The following is a 19,314-nucleotide window of genomic DNA, read 5'->3' on the forward strand; positions in this document are numbered from 1 at the left end:
TTTTCTCCTGCTGGGCTAGATCCTTTTTCAGGATCTTTTGCTGACTCCTCTTAACGACTTATCCTCCCAAAAGGGATAAAGAAAGAAAAAGACTGAAATCCAAGGGCAACCAGATCTCCCAAGAAATGCTGCTTTTAGTCTCCCCTTCCCACTATGAAGGATTTACGACTACTGGGTTTCCATTTACCATTCAAGGCAGCTCTGGTTAACACTGAGGGCTGGTCCTCACAAACCAAGTCTGAAGCCAAGGAAAAGTTTGTCCACTTTGTCAAGCTCTTTCTGGCTTCCTCCCCTCATGCGAGGTTAGCTTAGCCTGCCCTAGATCAAAGTTCGTACCTTCCCTTCTTGGGTTACAGCAACCATTAGTCCAAACAATCTGCCTTGCTGCCTTGGTGATATAGAAAACTCTAGCCTAAGCCACCGATGATTTCTACCTCACTATTGTTTTCTTCCATAATGGGTACTGAGAACTCAGAGAGTAACAAGTGAGTGAGAGGACTTTCAATCCCCATACTAGCCATGCCAAGGCTTGTTCATGACAGCTTTCTCCAGGTATTGTGGGTTCTACCCAGGGCATGTGCATAACAGAAGGGAAAAGAACTGAATCGAAAATAATTTGAATTATATTTGAATTGACTCTTGTTTGTGTAACAAACAAAACACGCACCCTAGCCATTAATGCTGATTTTTTTTTCTATCACAGGACTTACTCTTGATGAAAGGAAATGCTTTTGAGTTGTTTTGTTGCTTTTTTTTTTTTGGGGGGGGGGGGAAGCAACCCCACTTTCCAACCTGTTCAAGAGGCAGCAGCTCTTCTTTCAGATGGTCCAGTTTCTGTAGCAATTCTCTCTCTTTCCTTATCTGGTGATCTTCTAAATGTAGAGCCACAAACAGTCTGTGAACCAAGGATTTGATATCTTCCATTTCAGCAGCATGCTCACTACTCAGCTTATCTGAAAACAAAATGTTTGGCATATAAAACATTTGAAGAACCTACCCTTCTTCATCCTGTCCACACCTCCAAGCTCAAAAGGTAGGACCATCCAATGCTAAAAAAAAAAGAGAAATTCCTTTCTCCAGACAGGTTCCAGTTTTCTGAGACTTCCCATGCCTTTCACTAGATGAAGTGAGCTAATTGGAGTTTATAAGCATCACCCTTACCTTTCAGAGGAGGTGATACACTGTATCCTGTGTTGTTGATAACAAGTTTAAAGTCATTCATCAGTAAGACCTCCATCAAGGTTGCATCAGAGACCTTGCTACCATCTGCAGAAGAAAAATGTAAGTTCTAAATCATTTATCGTAAGGAATCTTAAACATTAGCTGATACCCCTTTGGAAACATGCTGGAGTTCTTTATCAATAACGTTTAGAAGGAACTGTACTTCTAGTAAATGTGGTAACTGATACCAAAAAGTAAGGAGGAACACATCAACGCAGAATGTGTGCCTGAGTGCCTTCTCTAGCAGTGTCATTTGGACTTGCCACTACTGTGAGCAGACTTGCATTTTCGTGTGTTATAATCACGACTAGTATTGACCCATTGGGAAGGGGAGGGCAGAAGATAAAGTAGTATTGCATAGAAGAGCAACAAATTGCAACATAAAGATCTGCATTTTTGTTTCTCCATCCACACGCAAGTTTGCATCTTCACTCGGACAAAGGGTTTTGAGAAATTTAAAGACCGCCAAAGGCCTCAACTTCAGTTACAGATTTATGTCTGTCTTTAAATAAGCTCTTCTAGTGAAAAGGAGTGATTCCTGTCAGTAGTGGTGTTCAGATTTTTATTACTGGTACTTGCAGCCACTCTGTTTCAATATCAGTTAGCACTGGGAGTTAATAAGCAGATAGCTAGACTGTCCAGTACAAGGCAGACCAGGAGCCACAGAGGCCTTAGGCCAAAAAGATCTGGAGAACTCTTTTCTACTTTTCTTTTTTTTAATGCAAAAATTTACATGAATGCTATCCCATCAGCAACACAGAGAACAAGCTGAGAAAATAAGAAATTCGTATTTATTTTCAATGACTTAAATTCAGAGACAAGGTGACATTCCATCAGGAAAGCTGGTTGTTGAAGATTTTATCCTGCTTTTATATTTATTCCTTCTTTTCATCCCCTCTCTACCATTTTACTTTGCCAAAGGCCCTTTCACCCCATCTGTATCCGCCTAGGGCTCAGAAAAGATTTGCCACTGGTAGGAGGACCACAACATGAATATATGAAAAGGCTGTCATCCAACAGCCTGGACACACCGCAGCCCTTCCCAGGGCATTCTCAACACAGTAGATCTGGCAAGATTAATAGTCTGGCAACATTCCCATTTCTTGAACAACAGGAAAACCAGCTGCATCCGAATGCGAAATGGACCTCTTCCTATTTTACATTCAACACACAAAGGCAGATGGAATCTAAAACCTCTGCTGAAATGTAAAAGATCTGTTTTGTCCCATCTCTGCTTTTTGTTTCCCTGTTTAAAGGGGCATCAAGTTTGTAAACAACCTCTTTTCTTTCGCATATTACTACTCTTCCTGCCTGCCACTGTCGTATCTCTTCATTTCACTGTCCACCACACCTCACCACAGCTAAAAGGCAGAGGAAGACATCGCATCCCACAGGGAGCTGAAGACACTGAAAAGGAGCTCCCAGAGTCATTACCAGCAACATGTAATGGTGGGTCTTGGTGGCCCAAGTCCAGTGGATCCCAGAGCCACCCAGTAAAACCAGCCCACGCAGGGGTTCAGGTGGCCCAAGGAACCCCCGGAGCTGCACACATCATTGCTGCTGGACACATTGCTGTGGCATGGGGGTTTCAAATGCCACAGAGCAGCTGCTGCACGGTAGCTGTTTGACCTAGTCTCCATTTCCTATACATAAAAAGGGCATCTTTCCCTGCGTCTGCCAAGGGGTGGGCAGTGGCAGAAACCAGCAGCTTTACTCCTGAGATAAATAATGATCAAGCTACAAAACATGACGATTTTTCTAAGTAAAGATTTGTCACAGTGCTACTGCCCCAGCTCCTCCATCTGTCCCCACATGTCCACTACAGAAAGGCACCATAGATAACCCCACACCTGCAATTATTTATTTGCTGGAACTCTGTTCTTGAGCCCCATCTGCTGAGGCTGAGACTACCGAACGCCGTGAGCTAGCACACCAGCTGGCTCTCCGACCCACTCTGTGTGGGCAGCAAAGCAAACCTGGAAGGCTATCACTTTCTGTCCAAAATCTGAAATTTTTATGTGCCCATCCACTCTTTTTTTTTTTTTTCCCAGTGTAATAGAACATCAAAGCTCATTTGCATGTAAATTATTACGGTGACATTTATTAAGTGACATTTAAGCAAAAAATGCTTTTCAAAAGAAGTGCCAGACAGGCTCTTTGTTCTAGATGTGATACAACACCAATTTATTAACCTGTCCAACCTTTCATTAACTGAAAAGTAGGAAAGTTTGAGGGGAAGGGAAGGGTTTTATTTTAGAAAATTCCCCACAGTCTTGCAGCAAAAGGCAACTTTCCTTCCTATACCCTAGCAAAAGTGTTCAAATGTGGACCAAGGGCCATTTTTTTTTCTACAGAAGTTTTGCAGGACCAAAATTGAATCCACAGAAAATGAAAGTGAGTCATCATACACAGCACTAATGCTTTCAATTAAGGTCGAGTTTCATTTAATGGCTAAATGACACAGAAGAAGTGTCTGCACTAAATCAAGGCTCCATAATTTTTCTTTAATAATGTTTAAATTCAGCTCTCGGTACTTGACCAACAGTTTCTCTTTACAGTATCAGTTTCCTAATAAACTAAAACACCTAAGCTGTTCTCTAACATTACACTTGCCCAGCAATTGAAAAATACAGAGCAGAGAACTGTTGAACAGTCACTGTTCTAAGCAAAGCACACAATGCTTCTATTCCAAAGTGGGAAGGGGGGCTGGGAAGCAGTTAAACAGATGAGAGGAGGTGAAAACAGCCCAAAGTCCTTTCTGCTTTGGAACCTGCTCCCCATCCATGCCAAAAACAACAGACTTGTAGTTTTCTTACAGAAATTCTCTTACGCTTCACAAGTGACCGATGCTTGCACTGAAGCAGAAGGAGCAGTCAGCTTTTGCTGACGTACCACAGAAGACTGGGGTTCAGCAGTGAATCATAAATACTTCTGCCATGGATGCCTCTGCGCAGAGAGCAGTACTCTGAGGTTAACTGCTCGTGGTTGCATGTTCTTGGCTAGCCCTGCCTCACCCCAGTAAGAAATCCTTTTTAGTGAAAACTTCCATGCTAAGGGGAAGGCCAACTGCTGAAAATGATCATTTGTTGCAGTGGCCTCTGAAGATACAACAGTCTCTTATGAAATTATCTTTTTCAAGAGAATTTTCTACCTTTGCTGCCTAGCAGTCACAATTAAAAAAACCAAACCAAACCAACACAACGCCAAAGTTCCTGTGTATGCAAAGCTCACACACACACACCAGGATCCACATAGATCACATCTCCATTGGTTTAGAGGATATCAATATATTGCTCTATGGGGTATTTTCTTGTTCTACTAAATGTGCTCCCAAAGGCAACTAAAGCAGCTTCTCCTACATCTGTGGCTTCCTGATCTTCTAGGAGCATCAATCTATTTTCAGTTCCTTTAGAAATCCCTGCAGCCTTCTGCAATATCAACCAGGAAGAAAGGGAACGTCAGGAGTGCACCCAGCTATGAAATTTTGGGCCAACTTTCCTTGACCCCATCCTTTCTTCTGTTTATGTGTTACTTGATAGAAAATAAATCTTTTTATAGGGATGGAGCTATCCTTTTTTTAATTTTCTCTTTCTTTCTTTCTTTCTTTCTTTCTTTCTTTCTTTTCTTTTTAGGAGGGTGAGAGGGGAAGGGGAGAAATAGATGCTTTTAGTTAGCCAAATTCAAGTACCTATCCTACAGATTCAGACAAGTTACATCTCAGTTCTACTTTTGAGATTGAGTCCTTCTCTAGGACCAGGACAGGGGTTGAGAGACTTTTTGGAACTGCTGTGGAAAAACTACAAAGCACTGCCAATGCAAACCAAGTTGTCTTGGAAATTAAATTAAAAACCAATTTAACTAACTGGATGTTAGCCTCTATCTACAGGCAGACCAAAGAGACAAACCACATGAAAACAGTGAGCAGAGCTTGAGAAAATTACCTGAAGACTTGGGACAACGGGATAAACAGTATGCTACAAGGAGGAAAGACCACATCAATGCTAACATATCAGTATAGCTTTTTCCTTTCAACTCAAGGGCCCCAAAGTACTGTACTCCACCTGATGAATGAAACCTCCCTAAAGTCTCAAAAAGCTTCCATTTATCATTGCACATATTATCTGGTTGCTGGTTGCTTAGCTCTTAGTAAGTTTTCTGTATGAGTTCAAATTTGTAGTAACGCAAATGGATTCTTCCAGCTCCGGGTAACACTGAACAACTGGCAGACATCTCATTCAAGAGCCCGACTGGTTGTCTTTAAGAATGGTCATGGAGGACAAGGTGTGATAGTTTCATAGGGGGGGTGTTCTGGTGGCAGGAGAGGGGATTTGCTCCCTGTGCCACCAGATCTGAGTCCCATCCCCCTCAGGGGGTTGAGCTAAATCATCGCCTCTTCGAATTGCCCTATTTAAGGGACGGGAAAAGGTCTTTTGCCCAGGAGGAGGGCATTGCCCTGGCTCCTGGCTCCCAGCTGGGCGGCTGCCCGGGCTGGGCCGGCGCCACGTGCTGGAGATGGCGCTGGCAGAGCCGCATGGGGAACTCGGGAAGCACCTCGCTCCCGGGGTGCCCGCCGGGCCGAGTTCACCCAGAGAGGACTAAGATCTAAGAGAAATGGCCACACTGACAGAAGGGCAGCGAAGATGGAGCGGGAGGAGGTGTGCTGGAGCTGAGGTTTCCCTTGCAATTGGTGGTGAGCTGGCAGGCGGACCCCTTGCAACCAAGATAGACTCGGCGGAGCAGAGACCCACTCGCGGCCTGTGGAGAAACCCACGTCAGGGAAGAGATGCCTGAGCCCAGGAGAGGTCGTGGAGCAGGGGATGCACGACCAGGTACTGTTAATAATGGGGCATGGGATGCACGACAAGGTCGTGAGGCATCTGGAGACCGTGGGACGACCCACGCCGAAGCGAGTGGCAGCAGCTCCCTAAGAATCTGAGACTGTGGTGAAGCCCGCACTGGAGTAAACCCATGGGGAAGGACTGCGTCCTGCGGGTAGGACTCAGCCTGAGAGAAGTTTGTGGATTTTTCTCGTGAGTAGGGGATCCACTGGAGCAAGGGAAAAATGGTGTAAGGCCTCCTCCTCCTTTAAGAAAGGAGCGGCAGTAACAACATGGATGAACTGACCTGCACCCCTCCAGTCCCTGTCCCCCTGCGCCGCTTGGGGGGGGGGTAGATCCAGGAACGAAAGGAAAGAAAAAGGTGGGGAGGTGTTGTTTTAAGATCTGGCCTTGTTTACTCTTTATCTTCTCAAGTAACTCGTTTTGTTTCCTTTTGTCTTTGTTTAAGCAACTGTTAATAAATTGTTTTGGTTTAAGAAAAAAGCCTGAGTCATGTTTTGCCCGGGACCATGGTTGGTGGGTGCTCCTTCTCGGTTCTTGTCTCGACCCTCAGTTCCTTTTATTACAAAACCACGACACAAGGAAAGAAGAAGGTATCAAGGTATCAAGGAAAGTAGAAGAGAGACATTTATTTAAAGATAGCATTACAAAGAGAAGCTACCTGAAAAACATAATGGAGGACCCTACTGGGATATGAAGAAGGTTACAGTAATATGCTCAGTTCTGCATTTTTAATCAGTCTTTCCAAGGCAACTCAGATATTAAATTTGAAATGCCAATAAACCCCAGAAGCATTCAAGAGCTACCCCAACAGCAACAACACTAAACCTGATGGAGGACTGAACTCGTGCTTCAGGAGAGAAGTATAGTCCATTTGAAAAGAAATGTATTCATTTTGAGGAATGACAGAAACGCAAGATACCTGTTGCAAAGACTTCTGCCTTCTCAATTCCTTTATCTTCTCTCTGCACATCCTGCAGGAATGCCCCTACAGTGGTCACCATTGGCTTAACGGTGAACTGACAGCGCTCACTTCTTGTGGGCAGCGTAAGAGTTATCACAGGAAGACCATGTCTGTAATTAACAGTTACTTCTGGGGGGAAAGACAAACAAACAAAAAAAAGGGAAGGAAAAAAAAGCTAAAAAGTCATATTGTAAGTTGTCGTTGACTTTTAAAACACGGGATGAATAAAGAAAAGCACACAACACATTCTAGATTTCTTTAATCAATATAGTACTACTTCTGGGATGCAGATATATAAAACATTCAGCTAACATCATCTCGCCCTACCCTCGCAAAATAAATCAAAAGCTTGTTGATGTTGGTGGGAAGGGGGAAAACCCGCCGGGCGAGCTTACCGTCAGATGGCCCCAGCGTGCTGTAAGGTGCTGCGTCCCGGCCCCGCCACGCTCCTGGCTGCCTCCATCGCCCCACCTGCAGCAGGGACACAGGCAGTTTGCTTCAGAAAGGTCAGGATGCAAGATTCAGCTGGCAAAGCGGTCACCCACCACTGTCAAGGTGGTCTGCTTTTGCATGGTCTGAGAGCAGAGGTGTCCTTCTGAAGAAAAACCCCTCGCTCACCCGTTTCTATTTAAAAGACAGAACCATCCTTACAGAAAGCACAAACGTTGCCAAAGGTATTAAGGTATCGCCCTTAGTTTAACTTGCTTAGTGTGGTGTTAATAACGCGAGGAAAAGGGAAAGGGGAAGGAAAAACATGAAAGCAGTGTTTCTGAAGTGCTTCATGCAACTCTTACAATAAGCCCTCTTCTCTACCCCAAAACAGCTGCTTGAAAGATCCCTACGTCATGATGCCTGAAGGCAGAAGCGTTCTGCAGCAGCCCACAGTGTAACTTAAAACCGCGTGTACGGTTCCAGTGAAGTCTTTTAATGCTGAATTAAACAGAGCGGCGCTCTTCATGATCTCAAATAAAATGAAAGCCAACACGGACCGAGGTCACTCCCCTTCGCTTCGTATTGATGTGTTGTACACCAAGGGTTAACTAGTGACATCCATGGCGTTAAAAGGCAGTAACAACAATAGGGCTTGCCGAAGTATGGAAGATCTTTTATTTTTATTTTTTAAATCTGAACGGCTGTTTCAACTGCAGCTGAGATGCTGCTGCAACTGACAGCACCACCAGCCTCTGGTGCCACACGGAAGGAGGTGCACCCCGATGCAGTAAGCATCCCCTGTGCCCTGGGACTATGCTGACAGCAGGTTTTTGAACCTGCATGGTCACGTCCCCAAGCCTGTTCCTTCCAGGGACATTGGTGAGAACCATGAAGACTCTTCAAACAGAGAAGACAAACTGCTCCCATTAGACCTGTGTACTTAAAGCATTCCAGCCACGCTACAGAAGACACAACTACTCCGACACAAAAGTGCTCTGCTTCTACAGCTAGTCCCCCAGCACAAGGAGAGGAACAGTTTTACTGCAGTGACTCCCACAAAGCAGGCATTACTGCTAATAACTAAGTGTAAGAGGCAGAAGCAGGAAGGGGAATCGCATCCCTGACTAAGGTGGTCACAAAATTTGTGTGTGGGCTGGACCAAGGCATGGGGTTTGAAATATGACAGCTGGGGGAAGTGGAAAACAACGTGGGGAGAGATGACAAGGACCGTCTCTGGTGACCTTGATAGCTCATCTTTCTGAAGGCCACAGCATTTCATAGTCTGCAAGTTAATCTCCTTCGACAAGGCAGGAAAGAAAAGCTCTGAATGCAAGAGCCCATTCAGTACGCCAAGCACTGCTCACCACGTTCGTGTGATTTATTTGTTTTTAAAGAATCACAAGCTTGACTGTCTGGACAGGAATATCCTATTAGGTAAAGTAAAGAATTCACCTGTAAAAAATAAATCTGTGCGTTTCAAAGATGCTGACCTCGCCCTAGCTTTCTACCCAGAACGAGCACTTTTCAGGACCTAAAGAAAATAAAACGAATCGAACTGGGAGTTTCTGACACTGAGAAATTTGTGTACTGTAATTTTCAGGCATCAAAACCACTCAGAAACCTAGACTAAATATTAAAATATCTTAAATATAAGAAGATTATTTAAAAAAAAAGAAAAAAAGAGCAGACATTAGGAGTGCAGGAATGCCAAATGGCCACCCAGAGCTGGGATATGTGCATAACTTATTTGTTTCTCCAGCAGAGCAAGAGACTTTACCTGGGGCAGAGCAGGACACACAGCCCAGCTCACCAGTTCTCACCAGTCTAGCAGTAGGGAGACAACATTCAATATGTGATCTGTTTTTTCTACAAAAGACCCTGAAACACACCGATTAGAACACTCCAAGGTAACACTCGATAGCCTTGAGTCTAACAACTGGGTTGTTTCTTCTGAGAGGTACACTTAAGGAACTAATTTTTTTTTACAGACACCTGTTATGTAACTTTGCAATTAATATTTTGCATTTGACATACCTATCCTCCAACCTGCCTCAGGCATGAAACTGCTCCATGTTTGTATTGGAAGGTTCCTTAATTTATTTTTTTTTTTAATCATAGAATCATAGAATGGTTTGGGTTGGAAGAGACCTTAAAGATCATCTAGTTCCAAACCCCTACTTTGCCTATGGAGCAAACAATGCATTCAGCAATGAATACATAAAAATCTATTAAAATATGTAGACATAGTAAATATATTCAGTTAAAAATATTTATTATATTAAATTCTACTTATTAAATTAAGATCTTTAAGGTATTCAATTCTATTACTCTTTAGACTTTGACATTTATCATTCATGATCGATCCATTGAAAGAATGTCTATACACTGAAGTGCTTTTTTTACTCTTTTTTAGATTGTCTGTTAATGCAGCCTAACCACTAAAATCACCTGCAAAGAATACGTGAAGTAAAAGAAAAGCAAAAGCCACTGAACCATGGAGCTGAACTGACTTCCAGATAACGAACCCTCTCTATACAAGCTCTAAGTTGATTAGCTGGGAAGCATGAAGGGCTCAGTTGACTTTCTCCTTATGTTTCCAGAGTTAAATCTCTAGTTTCAGTAAAGTTATTAAACCATTAGCTTGCACCCTACAGCCAAATCACTGAGCTTGGAATGACTCCCACCCTGTCACTGGAAAAGAAATGAAGTCGGCAGCCTCCGCAGGTAAGAGGAAGACTTGAAGTAGGGGACCAAACCAACAAGACTGCCCTCACAGTACCATCAGTGAGAGCTGGAATAGAAGGAACGTATCCTGAATTAACTGCATCAAAACTTTAACTCTGAGATACCGTAATGATGACAGCACACTACTCAGTCTTTGATATGTCAGTATACGCATCTCTTGGCTAATTCATCCGACCACACAAAGGCTAAAGCAAGTTACTCTATGTCTTTCTGCAATTTGAACACACACGTGGCAGGACATCTGGCTAAAACACCTCTAATGCAATCACAACCACGTTCTGGAATTGGGCCGAAGGCTTGTGAACAGCATTTATCTGTGAAACATCCCTTCTCCCTCAGCTATATTTGCTCCCTAACATAAAACACCTGGGAGCAGCAGTCAGCCACAGCGACCTAGATCTCCTGATTCAGTTCAAGGCATGGACGCTGGGGACTGAAAATTCATAAGAATTTAAGGCACAGAATGGTAATTGTGATAAAAATAATCCAATATATTCCATTCAAAAATACCGGTTGGTGCAAAGCAGAAAACATATATCCAGTTTAAAGAAGTACTGACTCTCTTAAGGGCACCTCCTGTCTCTAACAGCAGAGAAGTTGGCACTGTTAGAGTGGAAATTCCAATGATCTGGTTTACGGCACAGCTTTAGGGACTAAAGCATAACTGAGATGGAAAACTAAGCAGCCAGACATAGGGGGTGGGAGAGACAGGAATAGCAATTCTGCGTTTTTCACTTCTGAGAGTGGCAAACCACTGAACCTACCTACACTGCGTTTGCTGGAGTTAGCTGTTCCAAATAAGCCATCTCTTACAACGCTGAGCAACTCTTGCTGCAAACCTGAGCTCAAATTTACATTATGTTTAAGAAATTACCAGTTATGTTTAAGAAATTGGTATCATAATCAGTATACAACACAGCATGAAAGCTTCTGATCTTCCTCAGCACTGCATATGCAAATAGGAGTCTCATCAGGAACCGTAACGTCTGTTCTGTGGAAAATTGTAATGTGGGTGGGAAGGGAGAGAGCAGGAAGCAAAAATATTTTTATCATGAAAAAGTGACCTTGAAAAAGGAATTCTGCAAAAAGATGGCATCAGAGACTTTCTGAAAGCACAGAATTACTATCTTTGACACTTAGTTGATTTATTTCATTTTGACTTGTCATATCAAAACATTGTAAAAAATCTGAATCGAAGTGCAGCTAGCCAACAATCACATCTTTGAAACCATTTTGACTTTGCTTATATAGAACTCAGAAGATTCAGTAGTTTTGGTTTGGTTTTTTTAACAGCAAAAATAACGTAATGCTCCTTCAACAATCAAGTCCCCATTAATTAATGCAAAATTGCATTTATTAGTGGAAAGCTTTTCATTCCAACCAAAAACCACAGAGTCAGCTCAACTCCGTCTGCGCTCTTCTTGAAGTGCCATGCAATACTGCAGCTGAAGTACTATATTCCTCTGGCAGGAGATGCTGTTGATAATGCCTCAAGTCAAATCCACAGGCAGCCTTCACAAAAAATTATTACTGCAGACTGTTACGATGAATGCTGTGGTCTCCCATATTCTCGTTTCTGTCTCTCTAAGGCAATGATAAGAATCTGAAATAAAAAGGCACCACAATAAAAGCACTATAAAGCACTACTCCACTAAGCATAAGCTTTTTACTCTTATTTTAATTACACTGCAGCAAAACACACTCTAATTAAAACGTATTTTGCAGTGTGCTTTTCAACAGTCATAGAATGTTACAGTTTTTCCCTCGGCAGAGAGGAGAGGTCCAATATCTCCTGGAGTCCTCATCCAACACCTGGTACGGCTCCCTTCACAGTCTGCTGGAGAAGGGCTAGGGGAAGGAAATGGAAGGGAGAAAAATCAGGGGGGAAATGAGTAGTTGCAATGCCTAAAAATGAATTTTGGGGCCTCTCCTTCTAAGTGTCACTACATGAGCCAACATTCCTGGTGTGCATCGTTCTCCCCATGCGCTGATCCTGCCTGGCCTGTGAAGGAGAGGGCAAAACGAGACACCTCTCCAGATGCTGCTTGCTTTTCTGGAGCAGGAGGAAAACAAGGGCAGGTATGTGTTAGCCACTGTTCAGTGAGGACACGTACTGTAAATAGCTACTTATATTTTCCATATTGACTTTTATGTTTTTCTGTCTCTAATAAACACACCTAGATGTTGTCTGCATATGAATGATGTCGGCTCCCGTCTGATTGTTCAAGGGAAACAAAGCAATTAATTAGTTATGGAGCAACAATCTGCAATTTCAGAATAAACTATCTACAGACATTTCAGAAAGAAAGGTTTAAAACCAAGGGAAAGGAGGAAAAAAAGCAGGTGCTGTCACAGTCTACTGAGTTTGCAGATCTTGCACAACCAAGGTTACCAAAAATGAATTAGCACTCAGACCAAGTTTACAATAACTATATATAAGGTATTTCCCTTTTTAAAATGAGTCACCAAGGAAATTTTGGAGATATCTGCTGTTAAATTTCTGTGCTGCTTTTATAAGCAATCTCACATAAGTAGGAAAATATGACATTAGGAGCCCTAGTAGCCATCTACAATCATCTTACAAGTGCCCACTTGAGCTACAGAAACACCTTCTCTCTCATTAACTTTTCATTAATTTGTCTTTGCTTACACTGAAAGGATTTTCATTGTTTCTCCACTGGTCCTAGAATCGATGGAGATGATCATGCAACAACAGCCTCAATACAAACAGTAGCTTCAAGGCACATTGCTCCGATTTAGCAACATCTCCTAGAAGCCCATCTCCAATTCAACAAATGAAATTCCCACGACAGACACATCACTCATTCTGCCCTAATACCCCTATACCAAGGTAACAGCTTCAGCAAGGATATCGACACTTGGGAACACTCAGGATATATTTCTTTTTCCTATGAAAAAAAAAGATGACAGATTTTCTTATTTTCCCAAGACAAAGCTTTCCTGTCTCAATGTGGACCACGCAGTGAATACCTTCTCCCAGCTGCTCCATAGGGCACTACAAGAAACACCTTGCAACAAGGCTCCAGGGAGATCTTCTAGCAGTCTTCCAGTACCTACAGGGGACCTACAAAAAAGCTGGAGAGGGGCTTCTTGCAACTGTGTGTAGTGACAGGACAAGGGGCAATGGCTTAAATTGAAAGAGGGCAGATTTAGATTACATCTAAGGAAGAAATTTTTTACAAAAAAAAGGGTGGTGAAACACTGGGCCCAGTGAAGTCGTATGGATGTCCCATCCCTGAAGGTGTTCCAGGTCAGGCTGGATGAGGTTTTGAGCAACTTGATCTAGTGGAAAGTGTCCCTGTCTGTGGCCAGGGAGTTTGGAACTAGATGATCTTTAAGGTCCCTTCCAACTCAAACCATTCTGTGATTCTATGATTTACATTTCAACTCTGCAGCTTATTCAAAATCTACAGCATTTTGAACCCCCTTCCTCAGTACAAATCAAAGTTTAAAAAAGTAATCAAGAGGTCTCTTGCAGCAAAGCAGTAGTTTCTACATGAGTATGCATGTTCAAGTCATCTCGAAGAAGCGAGAGCAAATCAGCATTCGTGTGGGTTTCCTTCAAATCTCACTCCTCTTACACCACTGGGGAGGGGAAAAAAAAAAAAAAAAAGGTTTGGTTTCACATGCCTGTTTTTCATTGTGCCTTTATCAGCCATGATGATCTTTAATTTCCTGCCTCTGCTCGGGTTCCAAGAACAGTTGGCACTACATTCAAGCAGCAAGACAAACACTACCAACGACCAAAGCGACAGCTGCAATGATAAGAGCATCAAGATGACCAGCCACCAAGAACCCCTTTTGTGAAGTCGCAGCCAGTCAAACCCACCACTGCAGCAGGGCTTCAACAGGGACACCATCCACCCAAGCACACATCCTCCGCTTGACTTCTGCTCGCGATTCCTTTGGGCTCTCTCGCCTGCTCCTGCCCAAACTCTTCCTCCACCCACTCTCACATACACACACACCCCCCTTCCCCCTCCACTCTGCAGGTGCGGGTAGGGGACAAAAGCTGTTATGCAGCCCCTGCAAGTCATGGATGACCACAGGGGGCAAAGTCCCTCTTCTCACATCATATGTCATTGAGGTCATCTGACTCTCCAGCGGGCAGCTGAGGATGCAGAGCTTGGTGTATCTAGGGAAGCACCTGGATTCTCATTCCTATGGGTTTTACAAGCCATAAAAATAGATGCTGAAAACACCGATATTTAAAGCAGGCTGAAATTAAGCCTCACCCTCCTCTGTCCAAAAGCCTGATTTCAGTAACAGTGACCCCTCACTGTTTGCGCTGAGGAGACAAGAAGGGTGAACACCAGCTTACATCTGCCTGCAGTGTCTTCTGGGGACTACTCTGAAGGTGCAGATAATCCTTGCTTTTCAAAGCCAGCAGACTTCCAAGCAATGTAAGGACAGGCCAAAAACCAAAAAAATTACGCAGGTCAAGTGCATTGCTAGGAGGAACACCAAGAATTGTGTCTTCTTATTTTATCAAACCTTCTTCTCCTTCCCTTCCTACAAAGAGAAGCAGATCTAAAACCTCCTCTGAGTCTAAGGTTTTACAGTATTGGAAATCTCACATTTTCATTCGGTTTCAATACAGTCTAGTTGTCAGAAATTTGCTGTTCTTCCCAACCTACTTTATTTTCAGAATGTAAGATGGGATGCAACAACACCTAGAAGGAAGTTTGCAAATCAAAAAGGGGTAAGACTTTGAGAGGGAGGAATTAGAGCCTCAAAACGTATTTGTGTTTTATCAAAAGCAAAAGCAAGCCTACATTCGAGAGCTGTGCCATCTGTTACCCAACAACAGTCTTGGTCAAAAGATTAATTTGTTAGCACAGAGATAGGACTTTTAGTTTGTCCCACAGAATGGATCTTTGCTCTTGTGCCATGCCTTCTTGGACAGGCATCCTGACCTGGGAAATGCTGCAAAATTTTACTTTAAGGGTAACAAGAGTAACTTCGCTTTCAAAAATGCTCTTATAGTATATCTCATTAGATAAGAAAACAGGCTTGCGGCATCTTTTCCTACAAACGTCTTAGAAAGAGCGTAACTCAATGCACACAGCTGCTTTCACATCTCTCAAAAAAACCCACTCAAACACATCTCTAGGATTAACACTAATTCTTCAAATTGCCAGCCAAGAAAAACCTTGTTTCAGTTTCAGCTGAAATGAGATAAAATAAGAGAGATAGGGATGCAAAGTCAGACGAACGCACTTACAGGTTTACCAGAGTTACAGGCAACTCTTGCTTTTCTCTTACAGAGCTTTTCAGATTGAAAGCACTGGGCAGGTTGTAGCACGCAGGAAAAAGATGATATAACTCAGAAAACAAAGCTGGTTGTCAACATATTCATTTAGAAAGGAAACTCTATTTACAGTATAAATAACTCTACCCCCCAACACAAAAACCCCATTTTTTATGCACCTACAAGGATGCACTTCTGTTAATTTTTATGGGTATTGTTTTCCCAGGCTTTTCTTTACTCAACTGTGCAGGTTTCAAACGCCTGAAGGCATTTAAAGCTTGGCTAATAAAGAAGACAGTGCTTGGGAAATTTGCTTGACTCGGGGCTTAGAATTAGCATCTGATGGATGCGTGCAAAAAGGTCAGTCAGAATTATCAGCGGCGGAGAAATTCCCAGCGAGGGCTCTCACACGGCTTTTCAGCAAGTTTTTTCAGCAGGTAACACGCTGTAGATCTTTGGAAAGGGAATGAGCTGCACGGCTTCTGAAACGCGTCGGGCAGGGAAAGCTGGCTCTTCTCCATGGCGTCCCCTTCATTCCCCACTCAGCCACCTCTCCAGCAAATCATTTCCATTTCTTCCCCTCTGAGTGCATTTCCCACCTCGTCTCCTCTCAGACCTCCCTAGGATCTGACCACAAGCCAGAAGGAACCCCAATATCCTGCAATATCAAAGCAACCATCTCCCCTGTTCCATTGCCCCATCTTTCCCCCCTCCCAAAAAAAAACATCACTGCATGGTTCTTACGTAATAGTACTGAAATTTTGCTCTCTCTTGAAGAGCATTTCCCCACAGCTAGCAACTTCTGCTACTCAAACATCATCACCCCAAAAGCAGAACATTTCTTGGCAATGCAGACTGTTAGCTGCAGATCCAGAGCCAGTAAAATTTAGAGCAAATTTCCCAGTAAAATTTAGAGCAAATCTAAGTGCAAGTATCTGAATGTTGCACTATTAGAGAGGTTTCTTCTTCTTCTCATGCCATGACATTTCCAGGAATTATTTGTCTATTTAATTATATTAACATAAAAGACCACAAAAAGATGTTTTTAGAAACATCTCTGTATCTCCACTCCATTCCTTTTTTTTTTTTTTTTTTTCAAAAATAGGTCTGCAGTTAGACCAGCCCAAACACTTAGGAATCAGTGTTTTGCACAGGCAGATGAAAACTGGCACTTTTCCAAAGGGAAAACATAAATTTCTTTTGATTGCTTAAAAAAAAAACAAACCAAAACAAAAAGGTAGGAATAGAACTACTAACAGATTAGATCAAATCAAAAGCTCTTCTCTGTTAGCAATCGGTATTAGTATGTAGATACAATGATTTATATCCCTTATAACAGATAGTTATAGAGTCATTCCCAAAAGGAACTTAGTAGTTAGTTTATATTCCAGCTTTATATGCTGTTACACTCCTGCGGATGATCAAATTACTTGCACAGAGTGCAAAATATGTTTCTTAGCCTTGTTAGAAAGTAACTGAAGAAAACAAAGGTATAAACAGCCAAGTAAACACAGAAAGCTAATCCTTTCCCCTTCCATAGCTTCTGATGAATAACATTTAAAAAAATCTCTAGGGCAGACGCTGTAAGAACATCCACAGCCAGTAAAGAACAGCAAACTTCAGATCACGATTTAAGAGAGATTTCAACAGGTTTTGTCAGCAACTGCAGAGCTGCCATTTAATAGATCCTAGCAGCAGGAAAATATAAAATAAATTTAAAAAAATAAAGGAATTCAAACAAAAGGAAGGAAAGTAAAGATTTCTAAGCAACAAGATCAAAGGGGCCACTACAAACATATCAATACCAACGCATTTAAGAGCTTCCAGCTTTTACGCACACTTCACAGGATAGTTGCAAAAAGCTGGGTTTAGCAACAGCAACGCTACACTTGAGAAGACAATTTTACTCCAAGTCCCTTATCAGAGGTCTACACACATATTTTTAAAACCATGAAACTCATCTAAGTAGGCAAGCTTGCAACCATCTATTTTTTTTCTTGGAAAAGAGTTTTGCTGGGAGAAGTAGCTTCGACAACGTTCCTGCTAAAAGAGAAGCCATAGCAGAGATGCCTAGAAAATACAACCATTGTTCTGGCATGAAACAAAACACAGTCATGCTGTTGAGCATGCAGAGGCCTCGTTAACCCAAGAGTTCAGCTAAGGTCCTGATGAGCATGTCCTGGCACTTTAAGACTTTTGTCTAAAGACCCATCACTCTCAAATATTTGTGGACGGAGGTCTCAAACATTGCTATCGCTCGAACAGACACACCAAAGTGTTGCCAGATGTCAAGAAAAAAAAAGGTTTTGCTTTATTTTCTATTTTTCTTTTGGAAATCTATCTTCTCCCATTGGTGTTCAAGAAGCTATTTTCATCTAAAAACATCAAATGGCTGTGGCTTTCTGATGCTGCCCACTTCCATGTTTCAGCTGTTGATACCAGTGTTTTAAAAACATACCTTAGCTGAAACAGTGACTCAGTGAACTCATTTGCAACATTCCTTATCAAACCCAGCAATAGTCTGATTTTCACCTTCTTCCTTCAGGAGTAAAAGTACAAAGCATACAGGCAGCAATGATATTTGGAAATCAACAACCAATCCTGGCTGTGACACTCTGAGCCATCACTCTGCCCTTCAGTTTCCACACTGTACAATAAGGCTGTATGTTTATACCTTTCTACAGAGCAGGCAAAACAAACAGAAAAATGGAAGAGTTCCTGCAGAGGTTTCTAATGACTTTTCCTAAAGCTTATTATCATAAGAAAAGCAATTAAAACCAGTACCAGAAGATGAAAGGCTCTGTATGCCCCGGATGGTTCAGCACCTGTGTTCTGATGCTCCTGCTGTGCCTCCTGGGGAGGGTTGGCAAATCTGCATGTTTGCTGCTCACTTTTCACCCCAAAGCCTTTGAACTCCAGCCAATTAAGAGTTGCTCTACTTCCCCTCCCTCTATTGATTCACTTACGACAAGCATCTGAAAGACTGATGCAACAAACAGGGCAAGAACCTGCGTTCTCTAAATGCAGGGTTTACCATGTTTTTAGGAACTCCTTTTAACACTAAAGCAAACAAGAATTTAATGCCACAGAGAACAAGCAACCAATACTCAAAAGCTGCTGCTCATCTCCTCAGGCCCATACTAGCATCAATATACACTGGCCGTAGTCACCTGGTCTTCCAACACAAGCAGACTGCTATAATGCAATGATTGTAGGGCAGAACCTCTCACCCAGCTCCACACTTTGGGACACATTAAATGCAGCTGCCACCGATGAATCAGACTCCTGCAGACAGCAGACTCTGCAACACCGATGAGAGTCTATTTCATGCTGGCAAGTTTTCTCTAAGCTATCTCCATCAAATCCTCTCACCTTGACAGTTGAATCAAGTGAAGTTTGCAGTTAAAGCCCAGTTTTGTCCCCTGACTTGCTCCTGTAACTGAATGGAAGCATATCATTTGGGGAAAGCATTACCAAAAAACCCCTCTAAAATAAGGTAAATAAATCCTGCAGAGTGCTTTATGTCAGGTTGCTGTGTTTATAGCCTGCCCTCCAAAACAAGCCACAACCCTGACGTAGAAAATGAACGGCCTGTGGTCACTCGATTCGCTCCACCCCCGACACGCACCCAAATTCGTACAGGAATTCTATGTAAAGTTGAATTTCAAGTAACTTATTATAATTATCACAGGTTTGACACACTCACTGTTAATGCTTTACTAACCCATCAGAGCAAGCAGTGGAACATATAAACTTCTCGCATTCAAAGGACCTGAAAACTGTTTCGGTCTTAATCTTGGAATTTTAACACAGGATCACTGAAAAATTGAAGTCACTCCTCT

General features: G+C 42.6%; 1 protein-coding gene across 1 annotated transcript in view; it reads right to left on the reverse strand.

The window, feature by feature from the left end:
• MCUB (mitochondrial calcium uniporter dominant negative subunit beta) overlaps positions 1–19,314 on the reverse strand; it is a 55,156-nt gene that overhangs the window by 2,863 nt on the left and 32,979 nt on the right. The window contains exons 2-5 of the mRNA XM_086612510.1: positions 7,419–7,494; positions 6,982–7,152; positions 1,162–1,266; positions 793–953 (exon numbers count right to left, since the gene is read on the reverse strand). Coding sequence (XP_086468636.1) covers positions 793–953; positions 1,162–1,266; positions 6,982–7,152; positions 7,419–7,494 — 513 coding nt within the window. The remainder of the gene's footprint in view (positions 1–792; positions 954–1,161; positions 1,267–6,981; positions 7,153–7,418; positions 7,495–19,314) is intronic.

The sequence above is a fragment of the Tauraco erythrolophus genome, chromosome 5 (genome assembly GCF_009769465.1).
Source record: "Tauraco erythrolophus isolate bTauEry1 chromosome 5, bTauEry1.pri, whole genome shotgun sequence".
In the NCBI taxonomy this organism is placed as follows: Eukaryota; Metazoa; Chordata; class Aves; order Musophagiformes; family Musophagidae; genus Tauraco; species Tauraco erythrolophus.